The sequence below is a fragment of the Oncorhynchus mykiss genome, chromosome 7 (genome assembly GCF_013265735.2).
Source record: "Oncorhynchus mykiss isolate Arlee chromosome 7, USDA_OmykA_1.1, whole genome shotgun sequence".
NCBI lineage: Eukaryota > Metazoa > Chordata > Actinopteri > Salmoniformes > Salmonidae > Oncorhynchus > Oncorhynchus mykiss.
In genome coordinates this window covers 74,917,326-74,943,449 of record NC_048571.1, presented here as the reverse complement: position 1 = coordinate 74,943,449, position 26,124 = coordinate 74,917,326, and the positions used below count along the sequence as shown (strand labels likewise).

Below are 26,124 nucleotides of genomic sequence, written 5' to 3'. Positions count from 1 at the left end.
TGAGGGCAAAAGGGGGTGCAACGCAATATTAGGAAGGTGTTCCTAATGTTTTGTACAGTCAGTGTATATGCCATAGCATGAGGCAAATAACTGCCCAGCACCAATTTATTTATATTATACTAATTTAAAATGATCGTTAGTTCCATTGCTGTAAATGGCTCTACCTTCCCTTAACAGACCCAAATTAAATCCATTCCACACAGCCACGATAAATACTTATAATTCCGTGTTCACATCTTAGCTTTTAAATTAACAATTTTTTGAGGGCACAGAAGTTCCCTATTCGTCCCCACTGTTGCTGGTGAAGCCATGCTTCTGTCTTTCAGTGTGTGTGTGTATGTGGGTGTGTGCGTGTGCGTCTGCCTCATGGTCTTCAGAGATTGGCTGAATTGAATTGGCCATCCCTCAGAACAGAGGAGTGGTACATGAATAGCTGTGAAAATAGTCCAGAGCCCAGTACTGAGGTATACAGCGTATACAGCGTAGTGTAATTAGGACACGGTTAGCACAAGCTACTGCTGCCTCACACACAAGACTGCCCACAGACACACACATACACATATTTAGTTAAATAAACAATCTCAGGGACACACACATAGTCTACATATTGTATCTTCTTTCATCTTCTCTCTTTCTCTTGTCATTGATTTTTCTTTTGCCCTCCAGCTCTCTATTTTTCCTCCTTCTCTCCTGTTCTCTCATCATATCCCTACGTCCATCTCTCCCTTTCTCTCTCATCATATCCCTTCATCCATCTCTCCTGTTCTCTCTCATCATATCCCTACGTCCATCTCTCCCTTTCTCTCTCATCATATCCCTTCATCCATCTCTCCCGTTCTCTCTCAGCATATCCCTTCGTCCATCTCTCCCGTTCTCTCTCATCATATCCCTTCGTCCATCTCTCCCTTTCTCTCTCATCATATCCCTTCGTCCATCTCTCCCGTTCTCTCTCATCATATCCCTTCGTCCATCTCTCCCTTTCTCTCTCATCATATCCCTTCGTCCATCTCTCCCGTTCTCTCTCATCATATCCCTTCGTCCATCTCTCCCTTTCTCTCTCATCATATCCCTTCGTCCATCTCTCCCGTTCTCTCTCATCATATCCCTTCGTCCATCTCTCCCTTTCTCTCTCATCATATCCCTTCATCCATCTCTCCCTTTCTCTCTCATCATATCCCTTCGTCCATCTCTCCCTTTCTCTCTCATCATATCCCTTCGTCCATCTCTCCCGTTCTCCTCTTTCATTTTACAACAGATCTTCTAATTCAGCATTTAGCTTTAGATCTTTTAGTTTTTTACCAGTGTCAGCACACCTCTCGTTTGCACCTCTCTCTGTATTATCCTTCAAATGTACATAGAATTTTCAGGTGTATCTATCAAATGTTATTTGTATACTGCTTTGTAAGTTTAGCATTCCAAATTGGGAAATTATTGATGTTGGAAGTTGGTATGGAAACATGTGGCTGCCAATATTCATTCATGTTGAAAAGCGAATTGGATAGTGACTAATCAATAACACCGGTTTTGACATATATATCCGTCCATAATTGGAGATGCATATTGTGTAGTATTGTGTCTCCTGTGGGGCTTTATTGCTCCTGATGGCCCAGTCACACTTCACTTTATAAAAATGACCTTGCAATGACCAATCCTAAAGCGTTTCTGAGCTAAAACGTTTGGGATCCACCTGATACTAAAGGAGGCTCCAACACCAACTGGATCCTTGAAGAAAATAAATATTTCCCAACAAGGCTTATATCCGGCAGCTTACATCTGAGAGACTCTTGGTGGCTTTTACTCTTGGAGTTTATCACCTCTAACAGCAAAACAACCAAATGGCCATTGTGTACAAAGATTTCACAATAAGATAAAACAATAGTGATGCATTTTTACACCTGTTATTGTATTAAAACACCACGTTGATTTTAATGGATTACACATTTTAAAACTGTATATTATGATTCTCTCTGTGTAGAAGTTTCCCTTTAGTACAGATCTGGGATCAGCTTAACCATTACATATCTTAACCTCATCCAGTAGGTAGTAAAAACACACAAATGCAAAAACAGACCTTAGAAAAGTGTCTAGGGGCAAATCCATCCCACTCCATATGAATGCAAGGAGATAGTTATGTTTGTATTGGATAATATCACCCCCTAATGGTTAGAAGGGCACATTGTTTCTATGTTTGTGAATGGAAATGTGGCGAGGTCAGGGATTGGACACCATGCCAAACTCTCCCTTCCCATTGGACCACGAGCAGATGGCAGCTCCCCTGTGCACGAGGCAGGGAGAATTCTCCTCCCATAAGCCGGTAGCAGGGCATGCACACACAAAAGCAGACATCTTGACACAGATATACACACAGACAGACACATTGACACAGATATACACACAGACAGGCACATTGACACAGATATACACACAGACAGACACATTGACACAGATATACACACAGACAGACACATTGACACAGATATACACACAGACAGGCACATTGACACAGATATACACACAGACAGACACATTGACACAGATATACACACAGACAGACACATTGACACAGATATACACACAGACAGACACATTGACACAGATATACACACAGACAGACACATTGACACAGATATACACACAGACAGACATCTTGACACAGATATACACACAGACAGACATCTTGACACAGATATACACACAGACAGACATCTTGACACAGATATACACACAGACAGACACATTGACACAGATATACACACAGACAGACACATTGACAGAGGTAAAAACACAAAACATCCAGATACAAATACAGACAGGACAGACACACAGACTCAAATACAAAAAACAAGCCGACAGACAAACGGACACGCACGCACACACAGTTCAATTGGTCCTCCAGGCCTGCCTTTGATGCAGCTAACTGCATAATGATGCTTTCTGCTCACCCCTCCTTTATCTCTCTATCTATTCTCCTCTTGAATCACCTCTTCTTTCTCTGTTAAAGAGATGTCATGGCTATAATGGTAGCAGGAGTTATGCAGTATCTATACCATTGTGCTGGTTATAGATAGCTTATAATAGTCATATTTTTGTGGACCGGGGTACTAAATGTTTGAAGAAATAGTGGGATTGTAAGTCGCATTGGATAACAGCGTCTGATAAATGAGTAAAATGTCAATGTAATAATCCGAGTGTTATTTCCTACCACAAGTTTCTTCATAATGAAAAGTCCATCAGACCATATTGACCTCGCTGCTCTATCAATCATCGCAGTGAGAAGCAGCTAGACCCAACTCAATACTTTAAATAGAGAAATAGCTGAATCAATTCTCTCCTACCACTGCATGTACTTCCATATTTTCAACTGCATGGACTCACTCACTCATTCAATTATATTATATCATTTATTACAGTAACAGACAGAACTGCATGCAGAAAATCAAATTAGAGTAGGCTAGCTACCTAACCCAGGTCTATTCCAAACACAGGGCTAAATCAGAGTAGGCTAGCTACCTAACCCAGGTCAATTCCAAACACAGGGCTAAATCAGAGTAGGCTAGCTACCTAACCCAGGTCAATTCCAAACACAGGGCTAAATCAGAGTAGGCTAGCTACCTAACCCAGGTCTATTCCAAACATAGGGCTAAATCAGAGTAGGCTAGCTACCTAACCCAGGTCTATTCCAAACACAGGGCTAAATCATAGTAGACTAGCTACCTAACCCGGGTCTATTCCAAACACAGGGCTAAATCAGAGTAGACTAGCTACCTAACCCGGGTCTATTCCAAACACAGGGCTAAATCAGAGTAGACTAGCTACCTAACCCAGGTCTATTCCAAACACAGGGCTAAATCAGAGTAGGCTAGCTACCTAACCCAGGTCTATTCCAAACACAGGGCTAAATCAGAGTAGGCTAGCTACCTAACCCAGGTCTATTCCAAACACAGGGCTAAATCAGAGTAGGCTAGCTACCTAACCCAGGTCTATTCCAAACACAGGGCTAAATCAGAGTAGGCTAGCTACCTAACCCAGGTCTATTCCAAACATAGGGCTAAATCAGAGTAGGCTAGCTACCTAACCCAGGTCTATTCCAAACACAGGGCTAAATCATAGTAGACTAGCTACCTAACCCGGGTCTATTCCAAACACAGGGCTAAATCAGAGTAGACTAGCTACCTAACCCAGGTCTATTCCAAACACAGGGCTAAATCAGAGTAGACTAGCTACCTAACCCGGGTCTATTCCAAACACAGGGCTAAATCAGAGTAGACTAGCTACCTAACCCAGGTCTATTCCAAACACAGGGCTAAATCAGAGTAGGCTAGCTACCTAACCCAGGTCTATTCCAAACACAGGGCTAAATCAGAGTAGGATAGCTACCCAAACAAGGTATAGTACAAACACAGGGCTAAATCAGAGTAGACTAGCTACCTAACCCAGGTCTATTCCAAACACAGGGCTAAATCAGAGTAGACTAGCTACCTAACCCGGGTCTATTCCAAACACAGGGCTAAATCAGAGTAGACTAGCTACCTAACACAGGTCTATTCCAAACACAGGGCTAAATCAGAGTAGGCTAGCTACCTAACCCAGGTCTATTCCAAACACAGGGCTAAATCAGAGTAGGATAGCTACCCAAACAAGGTATAGTACAAACACAGGGCTAAATCAGAGTAGGCTAGCTAGGCTGATGACTCTGTAAGTGAGGCTGGGTGAGACCTAAGCATAATTATAAGGCATCTTTCTAATCACGTATAGCATATTGACTCTATTAAATCTTCACAAATGTGTGTGTATCTTCACTGACAGTCTGTACCTTGCCACTATTTTGGCCTAATGCTTGTCACAGGCGACAACAGCAATTATCATTCAGGAGGCTACACTAAGCCAAGCCGCGTGGCAGGATGTGATATGAGACAGTCAGCTAAATGCACTGTGAATTGATTGTGAGGAGTTGACCCTCTAGGCTATCAATCGGTGTAGAGATTGTATTTAGAGTTCTCTGTGACATTAAATGAGCATGTGTAGGATGCACGTTAATAGCGGTAGGATAGAAGTGGCAGTTGGTTGTGTGGGGAGAGATGCGCTAAGCTAATCGTCGGTTGTGTCGTAATGAATGATAGTTAGGCTACTCTCTGGGAGCTGGGTTATCAAGCGTGTGTATGCATTCTTCCTGTGTGTGTGTACGCCAGTGTGTGCATTCTCGCTGCACCATCAGCATCATTAATCTCATTTGCCTATAAGTAAATCACACTCCATTTTCATGGGGCTGTGAATTAATGGAGATATAATCCGTGAGGTATTTGTTTGTCTGTTGCTATCATTTGCAGTCAGCCTAATAGTACTGAGCTTCATGCATCTATTCTATTTTATTCTTCCCTTTTTAATGAGTGTTCAAGGTTGTTAGCATGTGATTGGAGAGTAACACGGTTTATAACATATGTCCTCTATTCCTAGATTACGGTCTAATAATGAGTGTTCAAGGTTGTTAGCATGTGATTGGAGAGTAACACGGTTTATAACATATGTCCTCTATTCCTAGATTACGGTCTAATAAGCTTTTTGTGCAGCAGCAGCTGAGCTTGTATTTCTTTTGTCCTCGGTCAGAATCCCCTCAACTTGTATTCGGGGGTCAGAACTACGGACCGTATGTATTCTAACTATCAACTTGATACTGCATGATGTTTTTATATCACGCTATTAAGACCATATCAAATCAAAAAACAATATCCTGACACCTGAAGTTTTTGAGAGTGCGTATAGAAACTCATACAACGGGTGGGTCTAATCCTGAATGTTGATTGGTTAAAAGCGCATTCCAGACGGTGTCAATTTTTTTTATTGACCCTTTCACTAAATATACTAATCAGCCACGTTCTGCATAAAGAAAACAGTGATAAATCAGACACAACATGCAGTGTTTTAGATACTCATAGTTGACCCCATAACCATGTAAAAAAAAAAACGAATGAAAAAAAAAAACTTGTACAGTTGAAGTCGGAAGTTTACATACACTTAGGTTGGAATCATTAAAACTTGTTTTTCAACCACTCCACAAATTTGTTGTTAACAAACTATAGTTTTGGCAAGTCGGTTAGGTCATCTACTTTGTGCATGACACAAGTCATTGTTCCAACAATTGATTACAGACAGATTATTTCACTTATAATTCACTGTATCACAATTCCAGTGGGTCAGAAGTTTCTATACACTAAGTTGACTGTGCCTTTAAACAGCTTGGAAAATTCAAGAAAATTATGTCATGGCTTTAGAAGCTTCTGATAGGCCAATTGACATCATTTGAGTCAATTGGAGGTTTACCTGTGGAGGTATTTCAAGGCCTACCTTCAAACTCAGTGCCTCTTTGCTAGAACTGTTTGGCCATAATGACCATCGTTATGTTTGGAGGAAAAAGGGGGAGGCTTGCAAGCCGAAGAACACCATCCCAACCGTGAAGCACGAGGTGGCAGCATCATGTTGTGGGGGTGCTTTGCTGCAGGAGGGACTGGTGCACTTCACAAAATAGATGGCATCATGAGGTAAGAAAATTATGTGGATATGTTGAAGCAACATCTCAAGACATCAGTCAAGAAGTTAAAACTTGGTCGCAAATGGGTCTTCCAAATGGACAATGACCCCAAGCATACTTCCAAAGTTGTGGCTTAAGGACAACAAAGTCAAGGTATTGGAGTGGCCATCACAAAGCCCTGACCTCAATCCTATAGAACATTTGTGGGCAGAACTGAAAAAGCTTGTGCAATCAAAGAGGCCCACAAACCTGACTCAGTTACCCCAGCTCTGTCAGGAGGAATGGGACAAAATTCACCCAACTTATTGTGGGAAGCTTGTGGAAGGCTACCCGAAACGTTTGACCCAAGTTAAACAATTTAATGGCAATGCTACCAAATACTAATTGAGTGTATGTAAACGTCTGACCCATTGGGAATGCGATGAAAGAAATAAAAGCTGAAATGAATCATTCTCTCTACTATTATTCTGACATTTCACATTCTTAAAATAAAGTGGTGATCCTAAATGACCTAATCCTTTACTAGGATAAAACTTCAGGAATTGTGAAAACTGAGTTTAAATGTACTTGGCTAAGGTGTATGTAAACTTCCGACTTCAACTGTATATGGGTTTCATTCCTTTGACTCTGCTGTTCCATTTTCAATTGTAAAGTAGCAGAACTCCCTGTGATAAAAAGACATACACCCCAGTGGAGGAGGATGGCTCATAATACTGGCTGGAACGGAGCCAATGGAATGGCATCAAAACACATAGAAACCATTTGTTTGTTGTATTTGATATCCTTCCACCAATTTCTCTCCAGACATTAACATGAGCCTGTCCTCCCCAATTAAGGTGCCACCAACCCCCCATTTAACATTTTACTGCAGTGGGCTAAATCAGGGTCACACAGTGTTTCTTGCTCGAAAAAAAATCCACTTTGCAACAAAAGTATACACCCCACGCACATGGCTATGGTCTTTAAAAAAAGACACATGTACCATGTAAGATATAGAGTTGAAATATATTCAATTTTGAGTTTGCATCCCAATATTACACTGTAAATACATCACAGAAAACTGAAATACAACAAAACCATTTCACATAGAAACACTGGTGTACCACGGTGTACATTGAGGCATCTTCCCCAAAGTTCTCCTGGATCCACTTCACAGTGTTCCTTTCCTCCTCTGTGAACCTCCCCAGCCTGATCACCAACAGGAACACATGGGGTCCTGGAACTGACATGTAGATGCAACTTTCTAGTTCCCTTTTCATTTGATCTACACTCATTGTTGGGTCAAAGAGTCCTGGCGTGTCAATCACATCGATCTTCCACCCATCCACCTCTTCACTCCCTTTCTCACACTTTGTAATGACAGAATCAGCGTTGGGCTCCACTTTAAACACCTCTCTCCCCAGGATAGTGTTTCCTGTTGCACTCTTCCCCACTCCAGTCTTACCCACCAGAACAATCCTCAGATCAGTGGGCTGCCCTGAATCTGTGGAAACAGACGAAAAAGTGGGGGATGCTTGAGTTGATCATAAAAGCAAGCTTCTAGATAAGATAGAGAAAAACATGTGTTCTGTGTGCATGTGAAGTATATGGATGCGTACCTTGACATTGACCAGTAAAGATTTGCAGACACAGTGTTACCAGCAATAGAATCATCAGAGTCCTTTCTCTTCCTTGTGTCATCTCAACAGCTGCAGTGACCAACCAAAATCACAGAAACAGACAATTATGTCATTCGTAAGGTTGCAAAGTTCTGGTAAATTGTCCCAAACACCCAGGTTTTCCAGAAATCCCGGTTGTAAGATTCCTGGGTTCAGGAAGGAAAAAAAGGGAAATTCCATTATCCTACAACCAGGATTTCTGGTAAACCAAGGAATTTTGGGAAAATTACTGGAATTTTGCAACCCTAGTCATTACCAACAAAACCAGTCCACACTTCTACAGAGACTCATCGGATAATGTATGGCCGCGTTCACAGATGGTTAAACCAATTATAATTTATTCTTAGCTGAATGATATAACGATCTAAACAATAGGCTTACTCTGCTTCACAACACCTGCCATCACATGGTTGGAGAGTTATTTATCCAATAGAGCCCAGAGAGTGTTCTTCAATGGAAGCTTCTCTAACATTAAAAATGTACAGTGCATTGGGCCGTTGCTCTTCTCTATTTTTACAAATGATTTGCCACTGGTCTTACACGAAGCTAGAATGACTATGTATGCCGATGATTCCACATTCTACATGTCAGCACCCAAAGCCAGTGGACTCACTGACATTCTAAATAAGGAGTTACAGTCAGTATCAGAATGGGTGATTAATAATGAACTGGTCTTTAATACATCTAAACCTAAAAGCATTGTATTTGGTCCAGAACATTCTCTAAGACCTGAACCTCAACTTGAGTTGTGTATAAAGGTTGTGACCATTGATCAAGTTGAGGAAGCTAAACTCCTGGGTATAACATTGGATGGTCAATTATCATGGTCAAGTCATATTGACAAAGTTGTTATGAGGATGGGGAGGGGTATATCTGTTATAAACATCAACTGTACTATTTGTTCAGGCTATATAAACGCAGCATGTAAAGTGTTTGTCCCATGTTTCATGAGCTGAAATAAAAGATCCCAGATTTTTTCCAGACGCACATGAGCTTATTTCTGTAAACATTTTTGCACAAATTTGTTTACATCCCTGTTAGTAAGCATTTCTCCATTGCCAAGATAATCCATCGTGTGGCATATCAAGAAGCTGATTAAACAGCATGATCATTACATTACAGGTGCACCTTGTGCTGGGGACAATAACAGGTCACTCTAAAATGTGCAGTTTTGTCACAGAACACAATGCCACAGATGTCTCTAGTTGAGAGAGTATGGAATTAGCATTCTGACTGCAAGATTGTCCACCAGAGCTGTTGCCAGAGAATTTAATGATACATTAAAGCAGCCTCCAACGTCGTTTTATGGAATTTGGCAGCATTTTCTTGAAAGAATGAAATAAAACAACATAATTCATGATGGTTTCTATTTGATTTTAGTCCGTTTTGGAGTGAAAGATAGTTTCAGTATAGTTTTAGTTTTTCATACAGGTTTGTTAATTATTCTATTTCAGTGTACTAAATTGTTTTTTCATTATTAGTTTTTGTTTTAGTTTCAGTTTAGTATTATAACCTTGCTATGGAGGAGGGAGGTCAGTGACCTAACATCAATGGTTTTAGATGTATACGCCATTTGGACTGGAAGCTATTGAAACTGTGATCTGTGTGTGAATTAATAACCACAGTTGTAATATAATAAACATTTGTAGAAAATCAAAGGTGGATAATTTAGAAAAAATGTATGGTGTACATTTGATGAGAGATGTTAAAGAAACTATAACGCTTGTATGTAGATCTGTAGCTCATATGGATAGGAAGGTATTGAAAGTTAGACCTATCACAATAAGTATGCCTGTAAAATCAGGGAAGTGGTGAACTGGAATTCTAACGAATGTAGCTGTCACACCCTGACCATAGTAAGCTGTTTATTCTCTGTGTTTGTTGGGGCGTGATAGTGACTAGGGTGGGTCATCTAGGTTTTTTGTATGTCTATGTTGGCCTGATATGGTTCCCAATCAGAGACAGCTGTTTATCGTTGTCTCGGATTGGGGATAATATTTAGGTAGCCATTTCCTCATTTGTGTTTGTGGGATCTTGTCTACATTGAGTTGCCTGAGTGCATAACAGTAGCTTCACGTTTAGTTTGTTCTTTTTTCTTTTGTTTTGTTTTGTTTGGTGAGTTTCTCTTTATTAAAATATTTGGAACTCTATGCACGCTGTGCCTTGGTCTATTCATTACGACGAACGTGACAGTAGCATGGATGACGGGGTCAGTGACTTCACATTATCTGGTTTTACATCTCCATTTCATCTAGATATGGAGCACCCTTAGTAGTTAGTGGTAACTAATACAAATATTTGGCCCTTCAGCGACTGGAGGCCCTATGCAGTGTGTGTCATCTTCATATTTGGTGAACCCTCCTGAATGGGAATTGCAATAACCTTTATTGCACTTTTACGAAGGTCCCTAAACCACCTGAGTGCCAGAAAAGCATGTAGACTACTTTCCGGCTTTGTTAAAACTTCTTAGGGCTGCAATCCCGTAAACAGGTTTGATATGACAACAGCCAGTGAAAGTGTAGGGCGCCAAATTCAAAACAACAGAAATCTCATAATTAAAATTCCTCAGACATACATGCATCTTATACCGTTTTTAAGGTAATCTTGATGTTAATCCCACCACAGTGTCCGATTCAAAAAGGCTTTACAGCGAAAGCACCACAAACGATAATGTTAGGTCACCACCAAGCCAAAGAAAAACTCAGCCATTCTTCCAGTCAAAGAGAGTCACAAAAAGCACAAATAGAGATAAAATGAATCACTAACCTTTGATGATCTTCATCAGATGACTCTCATAGGACTTCATGTTACACAATACATGTATGTTTTGTTTGATAAAGTTAATATTTATATAAAAAAAATCAGAGTTTACATTGCCGTGTTACGTTCACTAGTTCCAAAAACATCCGGTGATATTGCAGAGAGCCACATCATTACAGAAATACTCATTATAAATGTCGATGAAAATTCAAGTGTTAGACATGGAAATATAGATATACCTCTTCTTAATGCAACCGCTGTGTCAGATTTCAAAAAAACAATACGGAAAAAGCAAACCATGCAATAATCTGAGACGGTGCTCAGAAAACAAATAAAATGTTCCGCCATGTTGGAGTCAACAGAAATCAGAAATTACATTATAAATATTCCCCTACCTTTGATGATCTTCATCAGAATGCACTCCCAGGAATCGCAGTTCCACAATAAATGCTTGATTTGTTCGATAATGTCCATTATATTTATCCTGTTACGGTGTGTGAATGAGGACCCAAAAGCGAATTAACGTAAACAGAGCTTCTTCTGACCGGTGTGGAGGAAGAGAGGTGGCCCTGGACCGACTGAACACCGTGCGCAGATCGTGATATTCCTCCGGCACCCCTGTCAAATCACCAGGCTCCTCCTGTGAAGAAGAGACAGAGGAAACAGGAGGGATAGCAGACATTAAACATTTCACATGACAAGAGACGTTCCAGGAGAGGATAGAATTACTAGACCAATTAATGGTCGGATTCTTCTGTTACGGTGCGTGAATGAGGACCCAAAAGCGAATTAACGTAAACAGAGCTTCTTTAATGACAAAACATAGGTAGGCTCAGATGGACCGGCAGATTCCGACAGGACAGGACAAGGTTGCAGCAAACATGACGATAGTCTGGTTCAGGCATGAATAACACAAACAAGAATCCGACAAAGACAGAAACAGGAACAGAGAGAGATATAGAGACCTAATCAGAGGGAAAAAGGGAACAGGTGGGAAAAGGGGTGAACGAGGTAGTTAGAGGAGACAAGGAACAGCTGGGGGAAGGAGGGTAAGAAAAGGTAACCTAATACGACCAGCAGAGGGAGACAGGGTGAAGAGAAAGAACAGGAACAAGACACAACATGACAATACATGACAGTACCCCCCCACTCACCGAGCGCCTCCTGGCGCACTCGAGGAGGAAACCTGGCGGCAACGGAGGAAATCCTCGATCAGCGCACGGTCCAGCACGTCCCGAGAGGGAACCCAACTCCTCTCCTCAGGACCGTACCCCTCCCAATCTACTAGGTACTGATGACCACGGCCCCGAGGACGCATGTCCAAAATCCTACGGACCCTGTAGATGGGTGCGCCCTCGACAAGGATGGGGGGGGGGGGGAAGACGAGCGGGGGCGCGAAGAACGGGCTTGATACAGGAGACATGGAAGACCGGGTGGACGCGACGAAGATATCGCGGAAGAAGAAGTCGAACTGCGACAGGATTAATGATCTGAGAAATACGGAACGGACCAATGAACCGCGGGGTCAACTTGCGAGAAGCGGTCTTAAGGGGAAGGTTCTGAGTGGAGAGCCAAACTCTCTGACCGCGACAATATCTAGGACTCTTAGTTCTACGCTTATTAGCAGCTCTCACAGTCTGCGCCCTATAACGGCAAAGTGCAGACCTGACCCTCTTCCAGGTGCGCTCGCAACGTTGGACAAAAGCCTGAGCGGAGGGGACGCTGGACTCGGCGAACTGAGATGAGAACAGCGGAGGCTGGTACCCGAGGCTACTCTGAAAAGGAGATAGCCCGGTCGCAGACGAAGGAAGCGAGTTGTGGGCGTATTCTGCCCAGGGGAGCTGTTCTGACCAAGACGCAGGGTTGCGAAAAGAAAGACTGCGTAAGATGCGACCAATAGTCTGATTGGCCCGTTCTGCTTGACCGTTAGACTGGGGGTGAAAGCCGGAAGAGAGACTGACGGAAGCCCCAATCAAACGGCAAAACTCCCTCCAAAATTGAGACGTGAATTGCGGACCTCTGTCCGAAACGACGTCTGACGGAAGGCCATGAATTCTGAAAACATTCTCGATGATGATTTGTGCCGTCTCTTTAGCAGAAGGAAGCTTAGCAAGGGGAATAAAATGAGCCGCCTTAGAGAACCTGTCGACAACCGTAAGAATAACAGTCTTCCCCGCTGACGAAGGCAGTCCGGTGACAAAATCTAAGGCGATGTGAGACCACGGTCGAGAGGGAATGGGAAGCGGCCTGAGACGGCCGGCAGGAGGGGAGTTACCGGACTTAGTCTGCGCGCAGACCGAACAAGCAGCCACGAAGCGACGCGTGTCATGCTCCCGGGTGGGCCACCAAAAACGCTGGCGAATGGAAGCAAGCGTACCCCGAACGCCAGGGTGGCCGGCTAACTTGGCAGAGTGAGCCCACTGAAGAACGGCCAGACGAGTAGGAACGGGAACGAAAAGAAGGTTCCTAGGACAAGCGCGCGGCGACGGAGTTTGAGTGAGTGCTTGCTTTACCTGCCTCTCAATTCCCCAGACAGTCAACCCGACAACACGCCCCTCAGGGAGAATCCCCTCGGGGTCAGTGGAGGCTACTGAAGAACTGAAGAGACGAGATAAAGCATCAGGCTTGGTGTTCTTAGAGCCCGGACGATAAGAAATCACGAACTCGAAACGAGCGAAAAACAGCGCCCAGCGCGCCTGACGCGCATTAAGTCGTTTGGCAGAACGGATGTACTCAAGGTTCCTATGGTCAGTCCAAACGACAAAAGGAACGGTCGCCCCCTCCAACCACTGTCGCCATTCGCCTAGGGCTAAGCGGATGGCGAGCAGTTCGCGGTTTCCCACATCATAGTTACGTTCCGACGGCGACAGGCGATGAGAAAAATACACGCAAGGGTGGACCTTGTCGTCAGAGAGGGAGCGCTGAGAAAGAATGGCTCCCACGCCCACCTCTGACGCGTCAACCTCGACAACGAACTGTCTAGTGACGTCAGGTGTAACAAGGATAGGTGCGGATGTAAAACGATTCTTGAGGAGATCAAAAGCTCCCTGGGCGGAAACGGACCACTTAAAGCACGTCTTGACAGAAGTAAGGGCTGTGAGAGGAGCTGCCACCTGACCGAAATTACGGATGAAACGACGATAGAAGTTCGCGAAGCCGAGAAAGCGCTGCAGCTCGACGCGTGACTTAGGGACGGGCCAATCAATGACAGCTTGGACCTTAGCGGGATCCATCTTAATGCCTTCAGCGGAAATAACAGAACCGAGAAATGTGACGGAGGAGGCATGAAAAGAGCACTTCTCAGCCTTCACAAAAAGACAATTCTCTAAAAGGCGCTGGAGGACACGTCGGACGTGCTGAACATGAATCTGGAGTGACGGTGAAAAAATCAGGATATCGTCAAGGTAAACGAAAACAAAGATGTTCAGCATGTCTCTCAGGACATCATTGACTAATGCCTGAAAGACAGCTGGAGCGTTAGCGAGGCCGAAAGGAAGAACCCGGTATTCAAAGTGCCCTAACGGAGTGTTAAACGCCGTCTTCCACTCGTCCCCCTCCCTGATGCGCACGAGATGGTAAGCGTTACGAAGGTCCAACTTAGTGAAAAACCTGGCTCCCTGCAGGATCTCGAAGGCTGAAGACATAAGAGGAAGCGGATAACGATTCTTCACTGTTATGTCATTCAGCCCTCGATAATCTATGCAGGGGCGCAGGGACCCGTCCTTCTTCTTAACAAAAAAAAACCCCGCTCCGGCGGGAGAGGAGGAGGGGACTATGGTACCGGCGGCAAGAGCTACAGACAAATAATCTTTGAGAGCCTTACGTTCGGGAGCCGACAGAGAGTATAGTCTACCCCGGGGGGGAGTGGTTCCCGGAAGGAGATCAATACTACAATCATACGACCGGTGTGGAGGAAGAGAGGTGGCCCTGGACCGACTGAACACCGTGCGCAGATCGTGATATTCCTCCGGCACCCCTGTCAAATCACCAGGCTCCTCCTGTGAAGAAGAGACAGAGGAAACAGGAGGGATAGCAGACATTAAACATTTCACATGACAAGAGACGTTCCAGGAGAGGATAGAATTACTAGACCAATTAATGGTCGGATTCTTCTGTTACGGTGCGTGAATGAGGACCCAAAAGCGAATTAACGTAAACAGAGCTTCTTTAATGACAAAACATAGGTAGGCTCAGATGGACCGGCAGATTCCGACAGGACAGGACAAGGTTGCAGCAAACATGACGATAGTCTGGTTCAGGCATGAATAACACAAACAAGAATCCGACAAAGACAGAAACAGGAACAGAGAGAGATATAGAGACCTAATCAGAGGGAAAAAGGGAACAGGTGGGAAAAGGGGTGAACGAGGTAGTTAGAGGAGACAAGGAACAGCTGGGGGAAGGAGGGTAAGAAAAGGTAACCTAATACGACCAGCAGAGGGAGACAGGGTGAAGAGAAAGAACAGGAACAAGACACAACATGACAATACATGACAGTACCCCCCCACTCACCGAGCGCCTCCTGGCGCACTCGAGGAGGAAACCTGGCGGCAACGGAGGAAATCCTCGATCAGCGCACGGTCCAGCACGTCCCGAGAGGGAACCCAACTCCTCTCCTCAGGACCGTACCCCTCCCAATCTACTAGGTACTGATGACCACGGCCCCGAGGACGCATGTCCAAAATCCTACGGACCCTGTAGATGGGTGCGCCCTCGACAAGGATGGGGGGGGGGGGGAAGACGAGCGGGGGCGCGAAGAACGGGCTTGATACAGGAGACATGGAAGACCGGGTGGACGCGACGAAGATATCGCGGAAGAAGAAGTCGAACTGCGACAGGATTAATGATCTGAGAAATACGGAACGGACCAATGAACCGCGGGGTCAACTTGCGAGAAGCGGTCTTAAGGGGAAGGTTCTGAGTGGAGAGCCAAACTCTCTGACCGCGACAATATCTAGGACTCTTAGTTCTACGCTTATTAGCAGCTCTCACAGTCTGCGCCCTATAACGGCAAAGTGCAGACCTGACCCTCTTCCAGGTGCGCTCGCAACGTTGGACAAAAGCCTGAGCGGAGGGGACGCTGGACTCGGCGAACTGAGATGAGAACAGCGGAGGCTGGTACCCGAGGCTACTCTGAAAAGGAGATAGCCCGGTCGCAGACGAAGGAAGCGAGTTGTGGGCGTATTCTGCCCAGGGGAGCTGTTCTGACCAAGACGCAGGGTTGCGAAAAGAAAGACTGCGTAAGATGCGACCAATAGTCTGATTGGCCCGTTCTGCTTGACCGTTAGACTGGGGGTGAAAGCCGGAAGAGAGACTGACGGAAGCCCCAATCAAACGGCAAAACTCCCTCCAAAATTGAGACGTGAATTGCGGACCTCTGTCCGAAACGACGTCTGACGGAAGGCCATGAATTCTGAAAACATTCTCGATGATGATTTGTGCCGTCTCTTTAGCAGAAGGAAGCTTAGCAAGGGGAATAAAATGAGCCGCCTTAGAGAACCTGTCGACAACCGTAAGAATAACAGTCTTCCCCGCTGACGAAGGCAGTCCGGTGACAAAATCTAAGGCGATGTGAGACCACGGTCGAGAGGGAATGGGAAGCGGCCTGAGACGGCCGGCAGGAGGGGAGTTACCGGACTTAGTCTGCGCGCAGACCGAACAAGCAGCCACGAAGCGACGCGTGTCATGCTCCCGGGTGGGCCACCAAAAACGCTGGCGAATGGAAGCAAGCGTACCCCGAACGCCAGGGTGGCCGGCTAACTTGGCAGAGTGAGCCCACTGAAGAACGGCCAGACGAGTAGGAACGGGAACGAAAAGAAGGTTCCTAGGACAAGCGCGCGGCGACGGAGTTTGAGTGAGTGCTTGCTTTACCTGCCTCTCAATTCCCCAGACAGTCAACCCGACAACACGCCCCTCAGGGAGAATCCCCTCGGGGTCAGTGGAGGCTACTGAAGAACTGAAGAGACGAGATAAAGCATCAGGCTTGGTGTTCTTAGAGCCCGGACGATAAGAAATCACGAACTCGAAACGAGCGAAAAACAGCGCCCAGCGCGCCTGACGCGCATTAAGTCGTTTGGCAGAACGGATGTACTCAAGGTTCCTATGGTCAGTCCAAACGACAAAAGGAACGGTCGCCCCCTCCAACCACTGTCGCCATTCGCCTAGGGCTAAGCGGATGGCGAGCAGTTCGCGGTTTCCCACATCATAGTTACGTTCCGACGGCGACAGGCGATGAGAAAAATACACGCAAGGGTGGACCTTGTCGTCAGAGAGGGAGCGCTGAGAAAGAATGGCTCCCACGCCCACCTCTGACGCGTCAACCTCGACAACGAACTGTCTAGTGACGTCAGGTGTAACAAGGATAGGTGCGGATGTAAAACGATTCTTGAGGAGATCAAAAGCTCCCTGGGCGGAAACGGACCACTTAAAGCACGTCTTGACAGAAGTAAGGGCTGTGAGAGGAGCTGCCACCTGACCGAAATTACGGATGAAACGACGATAGAAGTTCGCGAAGCCGAGAAAGCGCTGCAGCTCGACGCGTGACTTAGGGACGGGCCAATCAATGACAGCTTGGACCTTAGCGGGATCCATCTTAATGCCTTCAGCGGAAATAACAGAACCGAGAAATGTGACGGAGGAGGCATGAAAAGAGCACTTCTCAGCCTTCACAAAAAGACAATTCTCTAAAAGGCGCTGGAGGACACGTCGGACGTGCTGAACATGAATCTGGAGTGACGGTGAAAAAATCAGGATATCGTCAAGGTAAACGAAAACAAAGATGTTCAGCATGTCTCTCAGGACATCATTGACTAATGCCTGAAAGACAGCTGGAGCGTTAGCGAGGCCGAAAGGAAGAACCCGGTATTCAAAGTGCCCTAACGGAGTGTTAAACGCCGTCTTCCACTCGTCCCCCTCCCTGATGCGCACGAGATGGTAAGCGTTACGAAGGTCCAACTTAGTGAAAAACCTGGCTCCCTGCAGGATCTCGAAGGCTGAAGACATAAGAGGAAGCGGATAACGATTCTTCACTGTTATGTCATTCAGCCCTCGATAATCTATGCAGGGGCGCAGGGACCCGTCCTTCTTCTTAACAAAAAAAAACCCCGCTCCGGCGGGAGAGGAGGAGGGGACTATGGTACCGGCGGCAAGAGCTACAGACAAATAATCTTTGAGAGCCTTACGTTCGGGAGCCGACAGAGAGTATAGTCTACCCCGGGGGGGAGTGGTTCCCGGAAGGAGATCAATACTACAATCATACGACCGGTGTGGAGGAAGAGAGGTGGCCCTGGACCGACTGAACACCGTGCGCAGATCGTGATATTCCTCCGGCACCCCTGTCAAATCACCAGGCTCCTCCTGTGAAGAAGAGACAGAGGAAACAGGAGGGATAGCAGACATTAAACATTTCACATGACAAGAGACGTTCCAGGAGAGGATAGAATTACTAGACCAATTAATGGTCGGATTCTTCTGTTACGGTGCGTGAATGAGGACCCAAAAGCGAATTAACGTAAACAGAGCTTCTTTAATGACAAAACATAGGTAGGCTCAGATGGACCGGCAGATTCCGACAGGACAGGACAAGGTTGCAGCAAACATGACGATAGTCTGGTTCAGGCATGAATAACACAAACAAGAATCCGACAAAGACAGAAACAGGAACAGAGAGAGATATAGAGACCTAATCAGAGGGAAAAAGGGAACAGGTGGGAAAAGGGGTGAACGAGGTAGTTAGAGGAGACAAGGAACAGCTGGGGGAAGGAGGGTAAGAAAAGGTAACCTAATACGACCAGCAGAGGGAGACAGGGTGAAGAGAAAGAACAGGAACAAGACACAACATGACAATACATGACATATCCAAGTAGCTACTTTTGTTAGGGCGTTAGGTACACATATAAAAACGCTCGTGCAGGTCAGGCATAACTTCAGACAAAAACTTCAAAAAGTTATATTACAAGTCTTAGAAACATTTCAAACTAAGTACAGAATCTATCTTTAAGACGTTTTTATCATAAATCTTCAATAAAGTTCCAACTGGAGAATTCCTTTGTGTGTAGAGGAGCAATGGAACGCAGGTCGATATCATGTGAAATGCACGTGACCAGGAAATGGCTCTCTGCCAGTAACCTGACTCATTCCCCTCTCATTCAGCCCCACAACACAGTAGAAGCCTCATTCAACTTTCTAAAGACGGTTGACATCTAGTGGAAGCCCTAGGGAGTGCAACGTCATCCAATTCATTTCCTGGCATATAAGTTTCATTTTCCCTGTAACTAGTATGTTCTAGCCAATCAGAAAGTGTTTTAGGCAAAAACCCAATCCAGTGCAGAGATAAATTCTGATATATTATTATCAAGTACTCTGTAGCCTTATGCCAACAACCATAAAACGAGTGAAAATATGTGTCAGATAGAATCTGTATACAGAGAGTCTGTCAGTGCCATACGGTAGCAACAACATAGTGAAAGCCTTTTATGCATAGTTATAGTATCCAACAACAGGTTGTATAGTATATGATTCTATTGAGCCTCTGCTTATGTTGTGCTGTCTATAAGGCAGCAACGTGGGTGGTAGCAAAGCAATGTTAGAGAGTATTAGGAAGGGTGCTCTTTGGATGAAAAGGTCTTGGCAATAAGGAAAACACCTGTACTTTCCAAGGCACTGATATCTGGTACTTGATAAGAGCACAGATTTGTATACATTTGTATGGGTGTATGGCTCGGTTTAGGCCATAATCTCTCTCCTCCTCCTGCACCCTTCGCCTCACAGTTTTTGAGAGTGCTTATATATCAAATGTATTTATAAAGCCCTTCTTACATCAGCTGATGTCACAAAGTGCTGTACAGAAACCCAGCCTAAAACCCCAAACAGCAAGCAATGCAGGTGTAGAAGCATATATCATGCTAAGGTCATATCAAGTTAAAAACAATACCCTGACACATGAAGTTTTTGAAAGTGTGTAAAGAAACGGAGGTAACCTGGCGGTTAGAGAGGCGAGCCGGCAACCAGAGGCTGGGTTGCCAGTTCGAGACACGGGTCCGATGGGAAAATTCTGGCGGGAAGTGAGCTGGCAACCGGAGGTTTGCAGGTATTAAATCCTAGATGCTGTTGTGCCCTTGAGCAAGGCACTTAACTCCCCGGGCACCCCCGCACCTCTCCAAAGCCTGTATGTGTATTTATTTGTGTCTTTCAGAGGGATTGGGTTAACAGAGGAAATAACATTTTGGTTGGACATTGCGGGTAATTGACCAATAAAGTGATCTTAATCTTAATAACAGACAAGAGGTAGTTACACTCTTAATTTATTTTTATTTAGCAATTCACCAAATATATTAATCAGACCCATTTTACATATAGAAAACAGTGATAAAATAGATGTACCTTTTTGTCTTATAGACCACATGGAAAATTCAATAAATAGGATTTATTAAATATGAATAAAGAATTGCTAAAGTGCCAAAAAATGTGCGCTTTGACATGTCCCTAGTCATGTTTTTCCAATTTCTAAGAATATTTAACCCACATAACCCACACATGGTTATACATTATTCCCTTTCAAAGATTTGTTACAAAAGAAACATTGAACATATAATAGTCCCATTATAGTGTAATAGCAGGTGAGCTGCTTTCTGATATTTTATGGTGGAAAACTGAGCCCGTTGAGCATATCACGTCAAATTCAACCCTGTTACTTTAATGACACGTCCTTTGAACTTACTATACTCCTTTTGTTATCGCTTGAGACGGGAAAACGTGTTTTTATGGAGTTGATCATGTGCTCCTTATGGCAGAATGTTAAAATGTGGTTAAATTAATCGTTTTTTTGTAATCAAGTTACACTAACCAAAATGTACTCTATTCGTGTAACGACCCAGAACATAATACCACACACCAAACTAAACATAGAGCTTCAGGCTTAAACTTAATTTGGGTTTCATTCCCTTGACTATGCTGTTCCATTTCAAATTGTAAAGTTGCAGAACTCCCTGTGATTTTGAATTGTATATCCCCATTAACACACACTTACTAAATACATACACCCTTAATACACACATCCCTATAAAAACATACACCGCTATGTAATACTTTTAATACCACTAAATGCATACTGTACATACTATATATCCTAACTAAATAAATACACACCCAGTTGGCCTACACCTGCTTTGTTCAGAAAGTGTAGTGAACGTTAAAGTAAACAGAACATTGAGCATTGTAACTCCTGTTGTTGATTGGGTGATTATGTATAGTGCATGCCGCTTTAGCAGGAGTTTTGTGTAAGCCCGTCAGGAAATAAGGGCAAGGCCAGACCAGGACACGTAGATTTTATCGTATCCGTGAATCCAGTGCTTTCTCAGTGGTAATCATACGTTGACGTAAGGGGAGATGACGCATCGATATCCATACAATTTCCATCCATTTCCACAAATAAAAAGTTGAGATGAGTTGAACTTTTGACGTGCCGACTGTTACGTAACCATCCGTTTAGCCAATTAGAAAATAGGGTATATTATACATCTACATGCACCTGGACCATGGACTAAAATGAATCCGTTCTAATTTGGTGTCCACAGACAGTCTGGCCTCGCCCTCAGTTGCCTCTGCTCCATTCCCCGTCATACCCATAAAATAGGAGCAAATGCATCTCAGTTGTTAGAAAACATGTAGTTCAGTATACTGTCGCAAAACATAGCAAAACATTTAACCAACTGAATGCACCCCTGGCATTTTAAAGGTCAAGCATCTCCGTAGTGCAGTGTTTCTTAATCCCGGTCCTGGGGACACAAAGGGGTGCACATTTCTGGTGTACAGTATTGTTTTTGCTTTACACATCTGATTCAAATCATCAAATCTTGATGATGAGTTGATCATTTGAATCAGCTGTGTAGTGCTAGGGCAAAAATGTGCACCCCTTTGTGTTCCCAGGACCAGGATAATAAAACACTTGCTTAGTGAGTACAGGTACAGGTACAGGTATTGGCCACAAACCTGCTAAGCCAAACAACATCCATGGACTGTGGTATTTCAATTGAGGCCAGATCTCTTCTCTGATCTTTTCCTGTGCCGTCTCATAATCCTCATTGGTGTAGTACTTTCCTCCATTATCCTCCACTATCTGCTCTATCTTCCTCAGCAGCTCTCTGACCTGAGTGTAGTTCTTTCTCTTGACATTGATGATTGAGTGATATCTGTTCCCACAGCTTGTAACAAGTTTCCGCAGTTCTTTGCTCTCTTTCAGAAACTCAGAAACTGATTTTTTCCCTATCTGATCTTCACCAGTGAACAGCACCATGGTGTACATTGAGGCATCTTCCCCAAAGTTCTCCTGGATCCACTTCACAGTGTTCCTTTCCTCCTCTGTGAACCTCCCCAGCCTGATCACCAACAGGAACACATGGGGTCCTGGAACTGACATGTAGATGCATCTTTCTAGTTCCCTTTTCATTTGATCTACACTCATTGTTGGGTCAAAGAGTCCTGGCGTGTCAATCACATCGATCTTCCACCCATCCACCTCTTCACTCCCTTTCTCACACTTTGTAATGACAGAATCAGCGTTGGGCTCCACTTTAAACACCTCTCTCCCCAGGATAGTGTTTCCTGTTGCACTCTTCCCCACTCCAGTCTTACCCACCAGAACAATCCTCAGATCAGAGGGCTGCCCTGAATCTGTGGAAACAGACGAAAAAGTGGGGGATGCTTGAGTTGATCATAAAAGCAAGCTTCTAGATAAGATAGAGAAAAACATGTGTTCTGTGTGCATGTGAAGTATATGGATGCGTACCTTGACATTGACCAGTAAATATTTGCAGACACAGTGTTACCAGCAATAGAATCATCAGAGTCCTTTCTCTTCCTTGTGTCATCTCAACAGCTGCAGTGACCAACCAAAATCACAGAAACAGACAGTAATGTCATTAGTAAGGTTGCAAAGTTCTGGTAAATTGTCCCAAACACCCAGGTTTTCCAGAAATCTCGGTTGTAAGATTCCTGGGTTATAATTTATTCTTAGCTGAATGATATAACGATCTAAACAATAGGCTTACTCTGCTTCACATCACCTGCCATCACATGGTTGGAGAGTTATTTATCCAATAGAGCCCAGAGAGTGTTCTTCAATGGAAGCTTCTCTAACATGAAAAATGTACAGTGCATTGGGCCGTTGCTCTTCTCTATTTTTAAAAATGATTTGCCACTGGTCTTACACGAAGCTAGAATGACTATATATCCGATGATTCCACATTCTACATGTCAGCACCCAAAGCCAGTGGACTCACTGACATTCTAAATAAGGAGTTACAGTCAGTATCAGAATGATTAATAATGAACTGGTCTTTAATACATCTAAACCTAAAAGCATTGTATTTGGTTCAGAACATTCTCTAAGACCTGAACCTCAACTGGAGTTGTGTATAAAGGTTGTGACCATTGATCAAGTTGAGGAAGCTAAACTCCTGGGTATAACATTGGATGGTCAATTATCATGGTCAAGTCATATTGACAAAGTTGTTATGAGGATGGGGAGGGGTATATCAACTGTACTATTTGTTCAGGCTCTGGTCTTGTCCCCTCTTGATTACTGTCTGGTAATATGGTCAAGTGCAGCAAAGAAAGACCTAGCAAAGCTACATCATACATACATCATTAGCTGATCATGTATATCCTGTCTGATTTAACATATTCTGGTGTCTGACTCTGATCAGACCAGACAGTTACTGTACAGAGAAGTTGCAGGTGTGTCACTCTCACAACAATCTACTTTAAGGTTTATTGATCTAAGATGGACCCACTTGAACAAGATAAATAATTTCTTGAGCAACATTAGGATACCTAGACCTTCCTATCCTAGCCTCGTACGATCATCCTGATCTTGTGATTCAATGTTCAAACTGAATGTAAGCTTGTTAGATCAGGATGGTTGTACGATGCTATTACTATCCTGACCTGGAACATATTTGAAGACTATTTATTGGTTTAGTGGATATTGATGTCATTTTTTAAATAATTTAACGCTAGTAAATTTTTGTTCAGTTTGGATATTGGTTTGATATTCAGAGTTTACTTGTCAATACCTATTTGACAGAAGGTCCTAGGATGATATACGTATCTACACCGAACAAAAATATAAACGCAGCATGTAAAGTGTTTGTCCCATGTTTCATGAGCTGAAATAAAAGATCCCAGACTTTTTCCAGACGCACATGAGCTTATTTCTGTAAACATTTTTGCACAAATTTGTTTACATCCCTGTTAGTAAGCATTTCTCCATTGCCAAGATAATCCATCGTGTGGCATATCAAGAAGCTGATTAAACAGCATGATCATTACATTACAGGTGCACCTTGTGCTGGGGACAATAACAGGTCACTCTAAAATGTGCAGTTTTGTCACAGAACACAATGCCACAGATGTCTCTAGTTGAGAGAGCATGGAATTAGCATTCTGACTGCAAGATTGTCCACCAGAGCTGTTGCCAGAGAATTTAATGATACATTAAAGCAGCCTCCAACGTCATTTTATGGAATTTGGCAGCATTTTCTTGAAAGAATGAAATAAAACAACATAATTCATGATGGTTTCTATTTGATTTTAGTCCGTTTTGGAGTGAAAGATAGTTTCAGTATAGTTTTAGTTTTTCATACAGGTTTGTTAATTATTCTATTTCAGTGTACTAAATTGTTTTTTCATTATTAGTTTTTGTTTTAGTTTCAGTTTAGTATTATAACCTTGCTATGGAGGAGGGAGGTCAGTGACCTAACATCAATGGTTTTAGATGTATACACCATTTGGACTGGAAGCTATTGAAACTGTGATCTGTATGTGAATTAATAACCACAGTTGTAATAGAATAAACATTTGTAGAAAATAAAAGATGGGCAATTTAGAAAAAATGTAAGGTGTACATTTGATGAGAGATGTTAAAGAACCTACCACGCTTGTATGTAGATCTGTAGCTCATATGGATAGGAAGGTATTGAAAGTTAGACCTATCACAATATGTATGCCTGTAAAATCAGGGAAGTGGTGAACTGGAATTCTATGAAATGTAGCATGGATGACAGGGTCAGTGGCTTAACATTATCTGGTTCCATCTAGATATGGAGCACCCTTAGTAGTTAGTGGTAACTAATACAAATATTGGGTCCTTCAGCGACTGGAGTCCCGATGCAGTGTGTGTCATCTTCATATTTGGTGAACCCTCCTGAATGGGAATTGCAATCACCTTTATTGCACTTTTACAAAGGTCCCTAAACCACCTGAGTGCTAGAAAAGCATGTTGACTACTTTCTTGCTTTGTTAAGGGAAGAGTTCGACTATCGGTCTAAAATAATAATCATAATAATTTAAAATAATCTAATTCTAGATATCACTCTCATCATCCTAGGACCCTCCGTCGGAGAGCTATTGATGAGCCAACCCCTGAATATCGAAAGTCAAAACAAAGTTAATGTGGTGATCAACCATGCATAAAGACTTGGCATGAAGGTATCAATAAACCAGTTGCTATACAGTTATTCAACTATTGTAGAGGAATTGCAGTTGAATACTAGCCGGCTTTCTAAAACTGGCACATTTACAGTAACATTGATTCATGTGCACTGTCCCTGTAAAACGAAATTGAACAAAGGAGAGTATATTGTTGTAGAACGTTTAGCAAAATATTACTCCTACGTTATAAAGTTGAATACTCACTTTTACTGCAGTTAAATGATTTGTGAATTGGTGCCTCTTGTGACTATGAGAGCTGAAGCAATGTGCAGTGCCATACGTTATGAGTTTCGTTTTCCCGGCATATATAAGTTTCGTTTTCCCTGTAACTAGTGTGTTCTAGCCAATCAGAAAGTGTTTTAGGCAAAAACCCAATCCAGTGCAGAGATAAATTCTGATAAATGATTATCAAGTACTCTCCTTAGCCTTATGCCAACAACCATAAAACGAGTGAAAAAATGTGTCAGATAGAATCTGTATACAGAGAGTCTGTCAGTGCCATACTGTAGCAACAACACAGTGAAAGCATTTTATGCATAGTTATTGTATCCAACAACAGGTTGTATAGTATAGGATTCTATTGAGCCTCTGCTTATGTTGTGCTGTCTATAAGGCAGCAACGTGGGTGGTAGCAAAGCAATGTTAGAGAGTATTAGGAAGGGTGCTCTTTGGATGAAAGGTTCTTGGCAA

General features: G+C 43.5%; 2 protein-coding genes across 4 annotated transcripts in view; one reads left to right on the top strand and one right to left on the bottom strand.

Annotated features, from left to right (window-relative positions):
- LOC110528483 (disks large-associated protein 4) overlaps positions 1-26,124 on the top strand; it is a 210,256-nt gene that overhangs the window by 112,282 nt on the left and 71,850 nt on the right. The window lies entirely within an intron of this gene.
- Positions 20,238-25,734, bottom strand: LOC110528486 (GTPase IMAP family member 7). 2 transcript variants are annotated; one of them, XM_036984064.1, is made up of 4 exons: positions 25,639-25,734; positions 22,730-22,819; positions 21,871-22,614; positions 20,238-21,733 (listed from the first exon to the last, which is right to left on the bottom strand). In XM_036984064.1, exons 2-4 carry the CDS (start codon positions 22,809-22,811, stop codon positions 21,708-21,710), a joined length of 852 nt encoding a protein of 283 aa, XP_036839959.1. In that variant the 5' UTR covers positions 22,812-22,819; positions 25,639-25,734; the 3' UTR covers positions 20,238-21,707. The 2 variants fall into 2 exon arrangements, with proteins under 2 accessions (XP_036839959.1, XP_021466264.2); XM_021610589.2 differs by having other exon boundaries at positions 20,238-22,614.

Bases quoted from the DNA above. Each gene is read 5' to 3' on its own strand.
- LOC110528486 (XM_021610589.2), bottom strand. From the start codon at position 22,811: ATGACACAAGGAAGAGAAAGGACTCTGATGATTCTATTGCTGGTAACA. The intron at 22,615-22,729 runs GTACGCATCCAT...CTGTTTCCACAG, and splicing joins ATTTACTGGTCAATGTCAAG to ATTCAGGGCAGCCCTCTGAT.